This window comes from Rutilus rutilus (assembly GCF_951802725.1).
Source record: "Rutilus rutilus genome assembly, chromosome: 8".
Classification (NCBI taxonomy): domain Eukaryota; kingdom Metazoa; phylum Chordata; class Actinopteri; order Cypriniformes; family Leuciscidae; genus Rutilus; species Rutilus rutilus.
The window spans coordinates 47,422,661-47,442,188 of NC_140222.1; the positions used below are offsets into that span (position 1 = coordinate 47,422,661).

Consider the following 19,528-nt stretch of genomic DNA (forward strand, 5'->3'; position numbering starts at 1 on the left):
TGTGATGCCCAGTGATGAGAGGCTGGACATAAGGATCTGATGATTCACAGTGTCCAAGGCAGCAGACAGATCCAGGAGAATGAGGAGTGAAGATTTGGAAGCAGCTTTTGCGATCCGTAGGGCTTCTGTGACCGACAGTAGTGCAGTCTCAGTTGAATGCCCTTTCTTGAAGCCGGATTGGTTGACATCCAGCTGGTTGTTTAGAGACAAGAAGGATGTTACTTGGTTGAAAACAGCTCTTTCAAGTGTTTTCGCAATGAATGGTAGGAGAGAGATAGGTCTGTAATTCTCTACAGATGAAGTGTTTAGTGTTGGTTTTTTAAGCAGAGTTACCCGAGCCTGCTTGAATGCTGTAGGGAAAGTGCCAGTATGGAGGGATGAGTTGATGATGTGTGTGAGTGCTGGTAGAAGTGTGGGAGAGATGGCTTGTAGGAGGTGTGAGGGGATGGGGTCTAGAGGGCAGGTGGTAGGATGACTGGAGAGGAGAAGTGTAGATACTTCTTCCTCGGTTAGCGGAGAAAAGGAGAACAGAGGGATATTGGCTGTGGAAGGGGTCGGTCTGGGTTCCTGTGCGTGTGGAGCTGAGAATTGACTGCTGATAGATGTTGTTTTGTTGGTCAAGAAGTTCGCAAAATCGTCAGCAGTTAAAGAGGAGGTGGGTGGTGGTGGAGGTGGACAGAGGAGAGAGTTGAATGTCTTGAAGAGTGATCGTGTGTTGGAGGAGCTGTTGATCTTGTTGTGGAAGTAGGAAGATTTTGCAGCATGAACATCCACCGAAAAGGAAGAGAGGAGAGATTTATACATACTCAGGTCAGATGTGTCTTTTGATTTGTGCCATTTCCTCTCCGCTGCCCTGAGTTCGGTCCGGTGTTCACGAAGAACCTCAGATAACCAGGGGTTAGGGGGAGTAGCGCGTGCTGGCCTGGAGGAGAGAGGGCAGATATTGTCTAGAGAAGAGGTTAGAGTGGAGCATAAGGTATCCGTTGCGGTATTCACATCCAGAAATGAGAATTGTGAGGGTGGGGGAAGACAAGATGACACGGCAGAGGAAAGGTGGGAGGGAGAAAGTGAGCGCAGGTTTCGCCTGAAAGTGACTGGTGGTGGGGTTGGAGGTGCAGGGGTAGAGAGTTGTAGACTTAAAGTAATGAGGAAATGATCTGAAACATGGAGAGGTCTCACCAAAATGTTGTCTGTGATGGAGTTGCATGTGTAAACCAGGTCCAGTTGGTTGCCTGATTTGTGAGTTCCTGTGGTGATGAGTCGTTTGAGATCGAAAGAGGCTAGGAGAGAGATGAAGTCTGTTGCATGCGGCTTTTCAAGATGAATGTTGAAGTCACCAAAGACTAGAAGTGGGGTGCCGTCCTCAGGGAAAGAGGACAGCAGCACATCCAGCTCCTCGACGAAGTTACTCAGCTGACCTGGGGGGCGATAAATGACTACAATATGGATCGTATTGGGAGTTGTAAGTGTAATAGCATGGTATTCAAATGAGTTGTTGTTGCATAGAGAGGAGAGCGCTGAGTATTTCCAATTGTTAGAAATGAGAAGCCCTGTACCCCTACCCCTCCCAGACTGGCGAGGGGAGTGAGAGAAGGAGAAATTGCTAGAGAGAGCAGCGGGGGTTGCTGAGTCTTCTGGACGAATCCAGGTCTCAGTCAAGCCCAAGATACTAAGAGTAGAATGAGATGCAAAGGCTGGAATAAAGTCAGCTTTATTGACTGCTGACTGACAATTCCATAGACCCACGGAAAGAGAGGGAGGTGTGTGTGAGGATGAGAAAATGAGACGCAGATTAGCAGTATTGCGATGCCTTTTGCGCGTGATGAAAGGGCGTTGCCGAGAGATAACAGGAATGTATTGAAAGCACATGTTGAGTAAGGTGTAATATAACAGAAAAAGTGGTTAGGGAAAGGGAAAAGGAGATACTTGAGTGCCTTTCTGGTGTCCTTGCTCGGTGGAGTCGCGCAGGTAGAGTCGATGGTCTTTACCAGAGTCGGTCTTCACACGAGGAGGCTGAACACGAGAGCTGAACGCTTCCGCTGACGCTTCCGCGACAACGCGCGGACTACAGAGATATAGTGCTGTCACCGCCTGAGTGAGGACAGCTGTGTCGCCGAGCAATTAAAGCAATAAAGCGAAAATGGCTCAAATCGAAACTGCTACAAGCCAATACTTAAGTTCAATTAAACTGCAATAATAGCCTAATAATAATTTCCACTTGCGGCTGTTAGTTACAGTAATTAACGCGTCTAGATAAAATACAGATTAGTGAGAAGGTAAAAATGTAAAATAAACAGAGAATCGAAAACAGCCTTACCTTGAGTCAAATGCAACACTGAATAACAGCAGAACTGGTGTATTTAGAAAAAATCACTTGCGCGCTCTCGCCGAACTTCACCAACTGACTGCTTGTCCTGAATGTGATCTGAAACTCCTCTCTATTTATATATTTCTCCATTAAAGTAATGTAATCGTTTGGTTTTAGCCAGGTTTCTGTGAAACACAGCACATTTAGGTTATTATCTGAAATTATATCATTAACAACGAGAGCTTTTGAAGTAAGCGATCGAATATTCAGCAACCCAAGCTTTAGCATTTGCTCATCTGTATTATAGCTGTTTTTTATTTGTTGAACATCAATTAAATTTTTAACCTTAGATGGGTTCAAACGTTTTTTGGATTTCCAAAATTTGGATTTCTAATCATACATGTTGTTGATTTAGATAATTTAATGACTTTAGTAAATTCTTCCTCTCCTATAGCAATGAATGAATACAATTTTTCAGCTTTTAAAGCCTCTCTGTAAGTAATCGAGCTATCTTTCCATGAAATGCGAAATACCTCTAGTTTTGTTTTCTTCCAGTTGCGCTCCATTTTTCTGGCTGCTCTCTTAAGGGCCCGAGTGTGCTCGCTGTACCACGGCGTTGGACTATTTTCTTTAATCTTCTTTAAGCGCAAAGGAGCGACTGTGTCTAAAGTGCTGGAAAAGAGAGAGTTAAAAGTTTCTGTCGCAATATCTAGTTTTTCTAAGCTATCTGGGATGTTGAGATGATGAAACTGTTCAGGAAGATTATTAATAAAGCAATCTATAGTGGCAGAAGTAATAGGTCTAACATATTTGAAACACGGAGTCGGCTTTGCAGCCTTGGCTAAATGAAGTTTACAAGAGACTAGAAAATGATCTGAGAACGTTATTTATAATTTACACTATATGAGCACTTCCTGCTCAGCTACTGTTCGGACGCTCTTGCTTACTGCTCCGCGCTTTGCTCTATCGCTTTTACATTTTATCTCCTATATTTTTATATTTTAGTTCCTTTTATCACCTAATTTTAAATTCAGCAAATCAGCACAGTGCTCAGACAACAAAGTTTGGATTACTACAAAAACGCAGAATTCTTTTACCCGACCAGCTTACATACCGGGAAAGGAAAACACAACTGCCTACATTCATAAGGATAAGAGAGAAAATGCCTCTTCAGGTTCAAGAATCTACTTGCTGCACTAACTGCCATAGACTTTTACAAAGGATTGCAGTTCTAGAAACAAAGTTACTTACGGGACCACCAAACCAGACGAAGCACACAACAGAGCTTCGTCATGGACACCCTCAGCATACAACCGGTGAGTCCCATGAAACTAGTGCTCCTCGACAGGTAGAGAAACAAGCCGATCGACTTACTAATCGATGGCACAAACAGGGAGCGAGACCCAAAGGCACTCGAGACATCAGATTGTCACGAGCCTCACATATTGCCGCAGTAGCATGCTCTACCCCAGATACAGCTCTGACAAGGATTGCAAACACTGGTCTCCTACCACTGCCTATACATCTTGAGAACAGATTTGAAGTAGTAATGAATGTAAATGAGGAATCCCCAAATGTGATGAAAGTGATCGAACACAGACTGAATGGGCCAGTAGCTAACACTGATGCTAACTGGCGCTCGAGGTCGAGCAGACAGCGGCACTCAGCTCAGAGCGCAGCCGAGCCCAGGACTCTGATAGTGGGGGACTCCATAATCAGAAACATTAGCGGCAGGGATACAACTACGTGCTGCCTTCCACAAGCAACAACCTCTGATATAAACAGGGAACTTCAGAACATTCTGATGAAACATAAGACTGCAAATCGACTCATAATTCATGTGGGGAAGAATGATATTCATAAAGAGCAGTCAGAACTCCTTAAGAAGGATTTCAATGAACTTTTTGAAACACTTAAAAGACTGAAAGTTCAAACATTCATCAGTGGACCACTCCCAGCAAGAGGAACAAACAGGTTTTCACGGTTGCTTGGGCTAAATACATGGCTGCAAAAAACCTGCAATATAAAAGGAGTAAACTTCATTGACAATTTCAATCTTTTCTGGAGTCAGAGACAACTTTTTCATCGGGATGGCCGTCACCCAAACAAACTTGGTTCAAGAGTGTTAAAGGACAATTTCTACTTCTCCCTCAATCATCCTTCTGCAATGTGTGCCAATCCACTCAATCTGAATGGCACACACACACCTGGACACAGTATGAATGACCACAGGACTTCACTTCAGCAGCAAAATGGACATGCGGTTGACATATCACACAAGGACAATGATAACACCACTCCGCCACAACAACCTCTGCTCACGGACTCAATCTCAGCTGAGCCCTGCCCACAGAGCTCACCACAGACAGACATATTAGAGCTGCTCCAAGATTCAGCACCCAAGGACGACTTCCTGGAAAATAGCCAGGGAAGCCAGGACAGCATATCACAGCCTCCAATAACACCAGAGCAACAGCCCCTTTCACCAGACACCTTTTCTCTCTCCCCAGCATCGCCACTACTGTGCTTCTCACAGAGAATGGAAGAACTGGTGCATGCTGGAACCAAACTATCCCACTCTTTTGCTGCAAGCCCCCAGATACCAACCAAAAAACGACAGGCACCGCTACCACCAAAGCCTGCGGGCCCAGCTCGACCTCCCCCTCCTGTGAGAGCTCTTCGGCCTCTGCCACAACGCCAGGGCCCACACCCTCCTCCATCTGCTCGAGGTGAACCAAAAACAACTGATACCAGCTCTCAGTGATATGTGTCGGGTGCCCGCTCTGATAACAGTAACTTTCTCAAATGTTTACAGAACAAGCGGGAACCCAGTGTGCCTGTATATTTCTCTATTGCTGTTCTATCACAAGAAAGAAAGTTTAAGGCCTTCAATAGCCGTACAGCAAACCTAACTAATCTGGTGCCTATTACACGTCAAAGTAAGATTGATGTGGGGACAAAAAGTAAGACTGTTAAGTTAGCACTTTTAAACATTCGTTCACTTAAAAATAAATCACTTCTAGTCAATGACTTAATAACCACAAACAACCTAGATTTTATGCTTCTAAATGAAACCTGGCTAGAAGACAGCTACAGTGCAACAATCCTCAATGAAGCAGCCCCTCCTAACTTTACTTTTATGAGTGTCTGCAGAGCTGTTAAGAGAGGTGGGGGTCTAGCTGCTCTTTTTAAAGATATCTATCAATGTAAGCAAATATCATTTGGGAATTACTTGTCTTTCGAATATCTGGGTACTGTGTTAAAAGGTGCTCCACGCATTTTACTTATCATTATTTACAGGCCTCCAAAATACTCTCCAGCCTTTGCTGAGGACTTTACAGAACTGTTATCAACAATTACCTCAGAGTTTGACTGTTTTGCCATTGCTGGAGATTTTAACATCCACATAGATAATGCAGAAAACAATATGGCAAAAGAAATCAAAACTGTTCTAAAAACTTTTGATCTGACTCAGCATGTACTAGCCTGACGTCGTCATACTCAATTCTAGTCAGAATGTGAGTCTGATACTTCTCCATTGAGCTTTGATTATGGGGCGTGTTTCAACCGAACCAGGAAAAAAAATTCCTCTGCACTCAATTGGATAGACCTACAACCAATCAGAGCAACGGAGTAAGTGACGTATGTTTTTCATTCATGTTTCCGATCGCGGTTCTCTGTTCCTCTTTTAAAATTAATGCGCTGTCGATATCTTCTATAACAGACGCAATGGCGGAATCTACACATGATGTTTTATAAACAAATTTCAGGAGGAGCACATTCAAATAATCAATCCAATCAACCGTCTATCAGCATGAGAGGAAAGCATATATTTATTCACTCGGTCAACTCACCTAACATGACAGTTTTCAGCATCCCTGCACTCACTCTTGGCTTGTTCTTCCACAGCCAGGAATACGGGGGGAGTACTTTGGGTTCGGGCCGAATACCGAGCCCGAAGCCTCTCCTCAGACAGCACGCCAAATATGCATTTATTCTATCTGACTTATTTGTAAGCGTGAACTCGTGAAATCTCAATTCTTCAGCGGCAGTCATTTGAATTCAACCCAAGCGCTCGTTGATGACGTGGATGATGACGTTACCGTTGCTTATCTGTCCATCATCGTATAAAGCCCGCCCTGACAATTTGATTGGTCCGAACAATTTTTGTTCGGGCATAATAGCTCCTCAACGGAGCGAGTCCAGACCGAACTTCCCGACCAAAAAATATTGTGGGCGGGGTTCGGGCTGGCACCCAGGCTAAGCATGTACATGGACCCACACACAATCGTGGACACACTCTAGATTTACTTATCAGTAAGGGTCTAAACATTTCATTGATTGTTATTAAGGATGTAGCACTGTCTGATCATTTCTGTATTTTCTTTGATATATAGATCTCTCCTGCCACTGAAGCGAGATCTGTGTCTGTCAAGAAGAGATGCTTAAATGAGAACACTGGTGTCCTATTTATGAAGGCTATATCTTTAATACCAAGCATATCTGCAGACTCTGTTGATTTTCTCCTTGTTTCTTTTAACTCAAAAGTTAAAGGTGTAATTGATGATATTGCTCCTGTGAAAGTCAGGAAGAAGAGTGGCAGACAAAAAGCACCTTGGAGAAACTCAACAGCAGTGCAAAATATGAAAAGACAATGCAGAAAAGCTGAGCGCATGTGGCGGAAGACAAAACTTGTAGTCCATTATAACATCTACAAAGACAGCATCCATGCTTTCAAAATGGAACTAGGCAAAGCTAGACAGACTTTCTTCTCAAATATTATAAACAGCAATTTAAACAACACACACACTCTTTTTGCTATTGTAGAGAGACTGACAAACCCCCCAAGCCAGATTCCCAGTGAAATGCTCTCAGACAGCAAGTGCAGTGAGTTTGCTTCTTTCTTCTCTGAGAAAATCAAGAATATCAGAAAGGTGATCAGCACATCCTTGAGTTACGCTGGGGTCAGACAGATCAATCCACCTGAGAAAGTAGTTACGATGTCTGATTTCAAAGAAATTGATGGCAAAATTTTGGAAGAAACCGTACAGCACCTTAAAACATCAACATGCGCTCTTGACACACTTCCCACATCTTTTTTCAAAAGTGTGTTAAACAGTTTAGAAGCAGATCTTCTAGAAGTGGTAAATGCTTCACTTCTCTCTGGGAGTTTTCCAAACTCCCTGAAAACTGCAGTTGTCAAGCCCCTCCTGAAAAAGAGCAATCTGGATAAGACCATATTAAGCAACTATAGACCGATCTCAAATCTTCCTTTCATAGGCAAGATCATTGAAAAAGTTGTCTTCAATCAGCTGAACAAATTCTTGAGCTTGAATGGATCCTTTGACAATTTTCAATCTGGTTTCCGACCGCACCACAGCACAGAGACAGCGCTCATAAAGATAATAAACGATATTCGCTTAAATACTGATTTTGGCAAATTATCAGTGCTGGTGCTACTCGACCTCAGTGCTGCATTTGACACTGTCGATCACAACATACTTCTTGACAGGCTGGAAAACTGGGTAGGGATTTCTGGGATAGTCCTAAAATGGTTCAGGTCATACTTAGATGGGAGAGGTTATTATGTGAGTATAGGAGATCATAAGTCTGAGTGGACATCCATGACATGCGGAGTCCCTCAAGGCTCAATTCTTGCGCCACTCCTGTTCAACCTGTATATGCTCCCAATGAGCCAAATAATGAGAAAGAACCAAATTGCTTACCACAGCTATGCAGACGACACACAGCTCTACTTAGCCCTATCGCCTAACGATTACAGCCCCATTGACTCCCTGTGCCAATGCATTGATGAAGTCAACAGTTGGATGTGTCAAAACTTTCTTCAGTTAAACAAAGACAAAACTGAAGTCATTGCGTTTGGAAACAAAGATGAAGTTCTCAAGGTGAATGCATACCTTCACTCTAGGGGTCAAACAACTAAAAATCAAGTCAGGAATCTTTGTGTGACACTAGAGTCAGACCTTAGTTTCAGTAGTCATGTCAAAGCTATAACTAAATCAGCATACTATCATCTGAAAAATATTGCAAGAATAAGATGCTTTGTTTCCAGACAAGACTTAGAGAAACTTGTTCATGCTTTCATCACCAGCAGGGTGGATTACTGTAATGGACTCCTCACTGGACTTCCCAAAAAGACCATAAGACAGTTGCAGCTCATACAGAACGCTGCCGCCAGGATTCTGAGCAGAACCAGAAAATATGAACATATCACACCAGTCCTCAGGTCTTTACACTGGCTCCCAGTTAAATTTAGGATTGATTTTAAAGTATTATTACTGGTATATAAATCATTCAATGGCCTAGGACCTCAATACATTGCAGATATGCTCACTGAATATAAACCCAACAGATCACTCAGATCATTAGGATCATATCAGCTAGAAATACCAAGGGTTCACTCTAAGCATGGTGAGTCTGCTTTTAGCTATTATGCCAGCCGCAGCTGGAACCAGCTTCCAGAGGAGATCAGATGTGCTCCTACAGTAGTCATGTTCAAATCCAGACTCAAAACACTTCTGTTTAGCTATGCATTTACTGAATGAGCACTGTGCCAATGTTCGTCCGACTGTTTGTACTGTACTGTATTTTATTTTATTTTTCTAAACTGTTTTAATTATTCTTATTTCTTTTATTATTTTAATTTCTTCTATGTAAAGCACTTTGAATTGCCATTGTGTATGAAATGTGCTATATAAATAAACTTGCCTTGCCTTGCCTTGCCTATATATTTTTATATTAAGCACCAACACTTCAAAATAATTACATTTGACACTAGATTTCTTAGTGGTTTTGAAAATATTACTATAAATTACAGCAACACCACCCCCTTTGTGTTTCAGACGAGGTTCATGTTTATAACAGTAATCTTGTGTGGTGGACTCATTTAAAGTAATGTAATCGTTTGGTTTTAGCCAGGTTTCTGTCAAACACAGCACATCTAGGTTATTATCTGAAATCATATCATTTACAATGAGTGCTTTTGGAGTAAGCGATCGAATATTCAGCATCCCAAGCTTTATCATTTGTTCATCTGTATAATATCTGCTTTTTATTTGTTGAACATCAATTAAATTATTACCCTTAAATGGGTTTGGGAGGTTTTGTATTTCCTAATTCGGGGAACAGACACAGTCTCTATATGATGATAGCTAGGTGAAAGAGGCTCTATATGATGGGCTGATCTGACCTTGGTGACGCGAGGCCGCTAGCAGACGGTCGGTTTAGCCAGTCTGTCTGCTTCCTGACCTGAGCCCCAGATTGTCATGTTTGAGCTCTAAGACTATGTGCCATATTACTAGAGAGAAGAGCAGCACCATCCCAGGAGGGATGAATACCATCTCTTTTCAACAGGTCAGGTTTGCCCCAAAAATGTTTCCAATTGTCTATGAATTCTATATTATTAAGCGGACACCACTTAGACAGCCAGCCATTGAGTGAGGACAATCTACTAACTATCTCATCACTCCTGCGAACAGGAAGGGGGCCAGAGCAAATTAGTCCTTGACATCGTACTTGCGAGTTCACACACCTCTTTAATATTAATTTTGGTGATCTCCGACTGGCGGAGTCGAACATCATTAGTGCTGACATGAATAATGATCTTAGAGAATTTACGATTAGCATTAGCCAGCACTTTTAAATTTGCTTTGATGTCAGGCGCCCTGGCTCCCGGCAAACATGTGACTATGGTGGCTGGTGTCTCTATTTTCACGTTCCGTGTAATAGAATCGCCAATAACTAGGGCACAATCATTCTCAGTGGGTGTTTCACTGAGTAGGGAGAATCTATATAGAGCAAGCTGCTTATGATTGTTTCAATTGTGACATGAAGATGGCGCCGCTGTGTTTGGCTGGCCGTCTTCCTTTGCTCTGTGTTATTGTGTTTGGTAATTTTGTCACATTTTGCACAGAATGTGTCACCACTGTTAGTATATGATCGCCAGACTCTTCTGAATATAAGGAATTATGTGGTTAAACCTACAACTCGTGGCTCTAGTGGACAGTCTAATATGCCGCCACCATTACTGTCATCCGTACCTTCACACCTGTGGCATGTGCCCCGCTTGTTACCTGCCATCAACTGCTACAGAAAGCGCAGCAGACGGCGTGGGCGGAGAGGCGGTAGACTTGTCAGATTAAGAAGAGCCTACCTGACTCGGACCTCGGCATCTGATCCTTGCAGTCTCATGGCGCTCTATCGAAAGTACGACGGTTGCGCTGTGAAGTGTTCCTCAGAATACTGCTACCGGTGGCTTGGACCCATTGTTCCCGACACTGAGTATACACACGCTTGCCGACGGCCCGTAAGGATCTGCAAACGGCATTCCGTAAAGGAGAATCTTCGCCCGCTTGCACGTAACGTTATCTCCCAGCAATCTGGCCTCAACACATTACGTGTTGCTTTGATCAACACTAGATCGATAACTAACAAAACTTTCATTTTGAAAGATTTTTTTATTTCTCACTCTTTGGATTTTATTTTGTTGACGGAAACCTGGGTTAAACCAGGTGACAACAGTGCCTTTACAGAGCTCCTCCCACCTCGGTGCTGTTTTTTCAGCTCCCCGCGAGTGTCGGGGCGTGGAGGAGGCGTGGCTACTGTTTTTAAAGACAATTTTAAATGTCGACTTTTATCTATAAATGATTATTCTTGTTTTGAGCTACAGCTATTTTTAATTGAGTTTACACGCCCTGTGTTGTGTGCTGTTGTTTATCGTCCACCTAAATACAATAAGAATTTTATTCAAGAGTTTTCGGAATTTTTAGCTGATGTTGTCCCAAAGTATGACCAACTTTTTATTTGTGGTGATTTTAATATCCATGTTTGTTGTCCGTCTGATCACTTGGCCAATGATTTTAAACAACTTTTGTCATCTTTCCATTTACATCAATTGGTGGATCGACCCACACATCTTATTGGACACACTTTGGACCTTATTATTTCTCATGGGCTCTCTATATCCCTTACTGAAATATCTGAGACTGCTATCTCAGATCATTTCCCCATTATTGTTGAATTTCCAGTCCCGTCTTCAGTAGCCAGCAGGTCTATTGCTTCGCCATGTTATCGTCGTATTCTCACTTCTTCAACAGCTGAAGAATTTTCTGCTGCTTTTATGGACTCTGAACTTTATGCCCTTAGTGAATCTGTCTCTTCTATATGCCCTGATGGCCTGCTTTCATCTTTTAATTCCACCTGTTCTGAAATTTTAGACGTTATTGCTCCTTACAAACACAGATCTCCTAAGTTAAGAGCAGATCCCTGGATAAATGATGCCACCCGCACCCTTCGGCAGCGCTGTAGACAGGCAGAGCGGAGATGGAAGAAGGACAAATTACATGTGTCTTTGGAAATATTAAGGGGCTGTCTTTTTGATTATCAAAGGGCTGTAAAGGAAGCAAAATCTAAATATTTGTCAAATATCATCACTAATAGTGGGCATTGTCCAAGGGTGATGTTTAATACAATTAATTCTGTCATAAACCCACATACTTGTTCTCTGACAGATGCCTCAGTCTCCACTTGTGAGAATTTTCTTCACTTTTTTATTAATAAAGTGGAGTCTGTCAGACAACTCATGACTAATAGTTCTGTAACTGATTCAGTTGTCGCTGCAGCACATTCTGCTGTGTTTGAACAGTTTGAACCAGTCTCACTATCATTTTTTAACCCTTAGGGGTCGGCAATCACGCCGGCGTGATCTGATCGCTTTTTTCCTTATCAGTGCAAAAAGTAATCAAAATTCTAATATTAATTTTTATTTTATATGCTTGTGTTATACATCAATCGATTCTGTTAAATGTGTATTATTTTTCTGTATACTCACAATAAAAACAAAGTGTTGTGCTTTTCGCCAAATTAAGAAAAATAAACACGGAGCGAGTTCTGCCTTCTCTCTGCCAGTGTAGTCCATTCTGAAACGCGTCCGAAAATGAATCATAACTCAGCGAATACTTCTCACACAGGCACGTGAGATATGTCTTTATGAAGCTTGAAATCTCTTCTTTTAAATGAAGTAATTAATATAAAAAACAAATGTTTTCAACTTATGTAATCCGTTTGAAAGCAAGGAGAGGTACCGTTTTTTCCTTCTGCCTAATTATCTCTATAATGAACTGAGGCCGCCCCGCCCCCGGCGCTATTCACATGGTAAATAGTTTAGGTAATCTATGCTTCGCACCCGCCCGCCGATCAATGCCTTGAAAACACGAAGTTTCATCAGACCAGATTCACTGATAGTTCATCGCGTTTAGAGAGGATGGCGCGTTTCTCCGGTAAAGACGCTCTTCAGATGATTCTGGACAGCGAGGAATAACTCACCTTGGCTTTTCCTCAGAGGAAGATTGTAACTCAGACGAACGGCAGCATGTTCAAGAGCGAATTGATCACGCCGAGTAAACACCGAGTTTTCACGTGGGTAAATACGTGAACTCAAGTGGTCTAGTGGTAGAACATTTGCCAAGCGTGTCAGAGGTTCTGAGTTTGAATCCGCACTCATATAGTTTTTTTTTTTTTTTTTTTTTTTTAAATCAGATTATGTTTATCAGTGGTTGTATATCAGGCAGAGACATGTTTGTGTGTATTTTGTTTTGTAATTTTGATATCCAATAAAACAAACACAGTATCCGCGTCTGACTGAGGCAATCCACGGCGCAAACCTGTGAACGCTCGAGAAAACACAAGTTTTTTCAGATCATTACTTGTTTACACCGTCTCGCAGCGCTGTGAGGAATAATAATAATAATGGAAAATGTCCCTCAGAAGGTAGATGTAAACAAACTATTAAAAGGTAAATATAATTTTTTTTCTTTAAATAATTTTTATTGTGTTTTATTAGTAACAAATTTGGGGAGAGGATAAATATTCCAAAACTGAAAATACAGTATGAGAATTAACTGCACAATTACTAGACATGTTTACCTTGGATATTATACAATCTGCAAGCACAATTTGTAAAAAATAAAATTAAATATATAAAAAAATATAAATAAAATTTATATTTGTGTATAAATATATACATATATATATATATATATATATATATATATATATATATATATATATATATATATATATATATGCGTGTGTGTATGTATGTATGTGTATATATATATATATATATATATATATATATATATATATATATATATGTGTGTGTGTGTGTGTATGTATGTATGTATGTATGTATGTATGTATATATATATATATATATGTGTGTGTGTGTGTGTGTGTGTGTATATATGAAGAGTTCAGATGCAAAAGCCTCTAAATGCCATCTGAAATTTTCTTCTAGAATGATCATTTTTATGAAGCTTGTATATTTAAGTTAGCTATAGGTGACACACCTGAATTAATGACTCATTAAGTATGCAGGGGCAGGGGGTGTGAACTACTAAATATGCACGCCCCATCCGCATATTGCCTTTCCAAACTAAAAGTGTTTCACAAAACTTAAATCAATGTATCTTTTTATGTGAATGATTTTCACATCATTTTGAAGAAAAAACCCTAGGCTAAAAAATGCATTATTCAGAAGTCTTATTGACACATATTTAGTATGTGTTTTGTGGCCTTATTTCAGAAACTTTCATTTTTAGTTTTTTCAATAACCATGCATAAACATTATTCTCTCAAAAATGAAAACATGTACATACATGTGGCTCACATATTATGGTAGTCCTGTTTGTGCTAAATAGAGTGTAATTTTTTTTGGCCATTGATATGTTTATAAGCAACTGAAAAAAACACAAATGTCAGGGCATGTCAGAACATCTCAAGGACCCCAGAGGGTTAATGAAGTAGTGCAAAAAATGAAAATTACAAATTGCCCCCTGGACTTTGTTCCAACTAATTTGTTAAAAGAGGTTTTTACCACAGTTGGGCCTTTCCTGTTGGTTTTTATTAATAAATGTCTTAGCTCAGGATCTGTCCCTGCTGTGTTTAAACATGCTGTGGTTAGGCCTTTTCTTAAAAAACCAAACCTGGATCCCTCAGTTTTGTCTAATTTCAGACCAGTTTCTCACCTGCCTTTTCTCTCAAAAGTGTTAGAAAAAGTTGTTTTTATACAATTACAATCTTTTTTAGAAATAACTCTTTGTTTGAGAAATTTCAATCAGGTTTTAGATCGCGACATAGTACTGAGTCTGCACTGTTAAAGGTGTAAAACGATATTGGCCGGTTTGTTGATGCCAAGAGCCCTGTTATTTTAGTGCTCCTCGATCTCACGGCTGCCTTTGATACAGTGGACCATGCAATCCTTCTGTCTCGCCATAATCACTATGTTTGGCATTAAGGGTACTGCGTTTCAGTGGTTCTCATCATATTTGACTGACAGAACCTTTTCTGTAGTGATTGAAAACTCGTCCTCCTCTACTACTTCTCTCTCCTGTGGGGTGCCACAAGGCTCTATTCTTGGACCGGTTTTATTTTCACTCTACATGCTGCCTCTTGGGTCCATCATAGCCAGGCATAACATATGCCAACAAATCAACTTTTGCTGGAAGCCCCAAGGACAAGGTACAGTCTCTGGGGTGACCGGGCTTTTTCTGTAGCTGGGCCAAGCCTCTGGAACAAGCTACCTGCTGATATACGTACAATCACTGACTTGGGCCTCTTTAAGGCTAAGCTTAAGACTTATTTATTTAGACTGGCTTTTAATTTATAGCAGTTGTTGTGGCATTTTGTGTTTTCTTTGTGGCATACATTTTGTTTATATACTTTGCTTTGTGGCATTATATATTGTATATATATATATATATATATATATATATATATTATTATTATTATTATTATATTTGGCATTATATTGTTGTCATTATATATTTTGTTTTTATTTTTTATTTTATTTTTCCTGGAAAGCACTTTGGTTCACTTTGAGTGTTGTAAAGGGCTGTATAAATAAATAAATAAAGGTTGATGTTATGGTAATCGGAACGGAAGAGCGGTGTTTTGTCCCGCGACGACAGCGTCTCATGGTCACCCAGTTGCCCTGCTGCACGGGCTCTACAGCCGGAACCGAACAATGTACAGAGTTCACTCCAAAGCAGTATCTAAAGCCCTTGCACTCTTACTATCCTCAATTAAAGTTTGGACGCGTGTCTCTAGTTCTGAAATCTTCTTCGTTAGCCTGACTATCTCCCTGCATTTATCATATATAAATCCTTTGGTGCTGACAGAGAAGGCTATGCTAAACATGTGACATGAAGTGCAAGTGACAATAAGAGGAGATGACTCACCATGTTTGAGAAAAAAAAAAGAAAAACGCCAGGTACGGATATATATAAAATAGTTTGTAATCGGAAAAAATAAATGAAAACAATGGAAATGGAATCAGTAAAGTTGCTATAGAACTCAAGTACAGTTAAAAGAAATCCCCAACTTTTATTAATTGTCAAAAAACCCTTAAAGTTGTTTTTGTTTGTTTTTCTAAGTCAGGAGAAGTCAACTGGAGACTCCCCAGAAAGCAAGGGAATAGAAGAACCTCAAAAAAAGTTAAGTAAAAAAACAGTATATAGTTGTGACAGCAATATAATAATTATAATAACTGAAAAAAAGGGTAACCCTTCCTTTTACAGTCCCCTAATTACTAGGTATTTACCTGGTAAATATATGGTAAGTTATAGTTGTTTATTGGTAATTACCACAGGTAACAAGTATGTAAATGCAGAGAAACTACAAACTAACTACTAAGTATTTACCTGGTAAGCATATGGTAAATTATAGTATTTTAGTGTGTAATTACTTAAGGTGATTAGAGAAACTACCAGGAAAAAAACACCACTGTTAAATATCAACTCAACAAAGTACTGTGTACTTGTTACCTGTTTAGGTTGGTAATAACTCCGATTTAATTGTGTACTTCCTCAGAATGTAGGCAGACTATTTTTAGAAACACCTCCAGTATTACCCATCAATTCAAGTTAGGTTTGTAGTTATCCTAGGGTTATGTTGGTAACAGTCCATGTTTATTTATTACTATCTTGAAATTAAGACGTAGTTTCCAATAAATTACCTTGTCTTACATAGTTGTTGTTCATTGCTACACCCATTTATAGAGGGTTTATCAAATAATTTACCTTACACTTACCTGGTAACTACCCCGCAGGAACAGTTTTCCCTAATGTCATGGCACATCTTAAATACTGGGTATGTTCTTGCAAATGTTTTTACAATTTACTCAGTAAGTAAAGTGTAACTGTACTGTAAAAGGAAGCCTTGTTTATTTCCATGGTATTACCGGAATTGTACCATATAACCTGATCATTCCCCTTTTCCATATAGTCACAATTTTTTACCTCGTATGTCCTGCAACGTTACCAAGGAAAACATGACAATTTACTCAGTAAGTAAAGTGTAACTGTTCTGTAAAATTAAGCCTTGATTATTTCCATTGTATTACCAGAATTGTACCATATAACCTGATCATTCCCCTTTTCCATATAGTCACATTTTTTTACCTCGTATGTCCTGCAACGTTACCAAGGAAAACATGACAATTTACTCAGTAAGTAAAGTGCAACTGTACTGTAAAAGGAAGCCTTTTTATTTCCATGGAATTACTGGGATCTTACCCTATAATCTGTTATAGCTACGTAACTGTACCTATTACAGATTATAGGGTAAGATCCCAGTAATTCCATGGAAATAAAAAGGCTTCCTTTTACAGTAACGTTTCAGTTTCACTTTACTTACTGAGAATGTTCAACGTGATCTCATGAGAATACGTGTGTATTTTTACGTAAAGTGTAATTCTACCATACGTACATTTACTTACGTTTTATACACACAGAAACGTATAGTATTTTCAGCACTAAAACGTAAAATGTTTGCATTAACAGCACAAAAACATGTATTATTTACGTATGAACAACTCTATCCCAACGTATTTGTACGCATTCTTATTTATGCATATTAAAATCGTGGCATTAATGTTTTGACTCTATTGCATTCAAATGTCTTATCAATTACGTTTTCAGTCGCATTTATGCAGTTTACTCAAGAAATAGACTAATAACATTTCGCTCTGTTCGTGCCTTCTGCTGCAAACTCGTTTCGGAGGATTAGCATACATGTAGTTAAACAAGAATACACTTTAAAACCTTAAAAGTACCTTATTTAATCGTTTAACCATTTTAATATTTAGTTTATTTACAGTGAGACACAAAATGCGTTTTTTCCAATAGAACAATAATACACCAAAACCCAACATAAATTCACAAAAGACATCAATTTTATTATAGCCTACTTGATATAATCCAAATCTTTAGAATCCATACGTTTGCAAGAAAGAGATCCAAATTCAGCCCTTTATCCAGTGAGTGATCTTCATCTCCATTCCACAGGCTTTAACAACAGCGCAGTCTGTAACTGTCAAATCCCGCGGACCCGCGCTCGTTGATGAATTCAAATTCAAAAATTGCGCCCTCAAGAAGCGTTACGACATGTTTTACGGCAGTGATATCAAACGCTCATTGGCTCTCGCCTGTTGCGACATGTCGTATTTCAGTCGGTAAACTACATTTGAAATGGAGAAGCGCGCGCCTTCACACAGAGCGAAGCCGGATTAATCATTTAAATTCTGCTCTGTAAGTTACCTCATTCAAAATTATTATATACTGAAAGAGAGGACTGTGACTGCAACACATCGTAATTTGAACGACTTTTGGTACCGGTGTCGTGCCGAATTTTGACTCCTGCCAAATTATTACCCCCCTAGTATTGGTAGGTTTAGGATTAGTTGTGGGGGTGGGGTTAGGATTAGGGGTGGGGTTAGGATTAGGCAATCAGGTACTGACTTCAACGAGGGGGGTAATAATTTGGCAGGGGGTCGAAATTCGGCACAACACCGGTTTTGACATTTTCGCAATAAATAAATTATTGTGATTACACGTATGTTGTTTTTCTTCATAACTGTAGCCTATGTAGTTTTCTATCTTTGAAAATTACGTGTTAATACTATGTATTAACAATGAGACCAGGCTGGAATGTTTTAGTTAAGTTGCAGAACACACATGGTAAAAGTTTGTGATTTCAAAAATGTTTAAGCAGTAGCAAAGGATGTGGTAAGAGTCTGGTAATACCATGGAAATAAACAAGGCTTCCTTTTACAGTACAGTTTCACTTTACTTACTGAGTAAATTGTCATGTTTTCCTTGGTAACGTTGCAGGACATACGAGGTAAAAAAATTGTGACTATATGGAAAAGGGAATGATCAGGTTATATGGTACAATTCTGGTAATACCATGGAAATAATCAAGGCTTAATTTTACAGAACAGTTACACTTTACTTACTGAGTAAATTGTCATGTTTTCCTTGGTAACGTTGCAGGACATACGAGGTAAAAAAATTGTGACTATATGGAAAAGGGGAATGATCAGGTTATATGGTACAATTCTGGTAATACCATGGAAATAAACAAGGCTTCCTTTTACAGTACAGTTTCACTTTACTTACTGAGTAAATTGTCATGTTTTCCTTGGTAACGTTGCAGGACATATGAGGTAAAATAAAAAAAATATGTGACTATGGAAAAGGGAATGATCAGGTTATATGGTACAATTCTGGTAATACCATGGAAATAAACAAGGCTTAATTTTACAGTACAGTTTCACTTTACTTACTGAGTAAATTGTCATGTTTTCCTTGGTAACGTTGCAGGACATACGAGGTAAAAAAAAAATATATGTGACTATGGAAAAGGGAATGATCAGGTTATATGGTACAATTCTGGTAATACCATGGAAATAATCAAGGCTTAATTTTACAGAACAGTTACACTTTACTTACTGAGTAAATTGTCATGTTTTCCTTGGTAACGCTGCAGGACATACGAGGTAAAAAAATTGTGACTATATGGAAAAGGGGAATGATCAGGTTATATGGTACAATTCCGGTAATACCATGGAAATAAACAAGGCTTCATTTTACAGTACAGTTACACTTTACTTACTGAGTAAATTGTCATGTTTTCCTTGGTAACGTTGCAGGACATATGAGGTAAAATAAAAAAAATATGTGACTATGGAAAAGGGAATGATCAGGTTATATGGTACAATTCTGGTAATACCATGGAAATAATCAAGGCTTAATTTTACAGAACAGTTACACTTTACTTACTGGGTAAATTGTAAAAACATTTCCAAGAACATACCCAGTATTTAAGATGTGCCATGACATTAGGGAAAACTGTTCCTGC

General features: G+C 39.6%; 1 protein-coding gene across 1 annotated transcript in view; it reads left to right on the forward strand.

Moving 5' to 3' along the window:
* LOC311295562 (uncharacterized protein) overlaps positions 1 to 19,528 on the forward strand; it is a 157,560-nt gene that overhangs the window by 10,462 nt on the left and 127,570 nt on the right. The window contains exon 2 of the mRNA XM_084417035.1: positions 15,763 to 15,822. Coding sequence (XP_084273161.1) covers positions 15,763 to 15,822 — 60 coding nt within the window. The remainder of the gene's footprint in view (positions 1 to 15,762; positions 15,823 to 19,528) is intronic.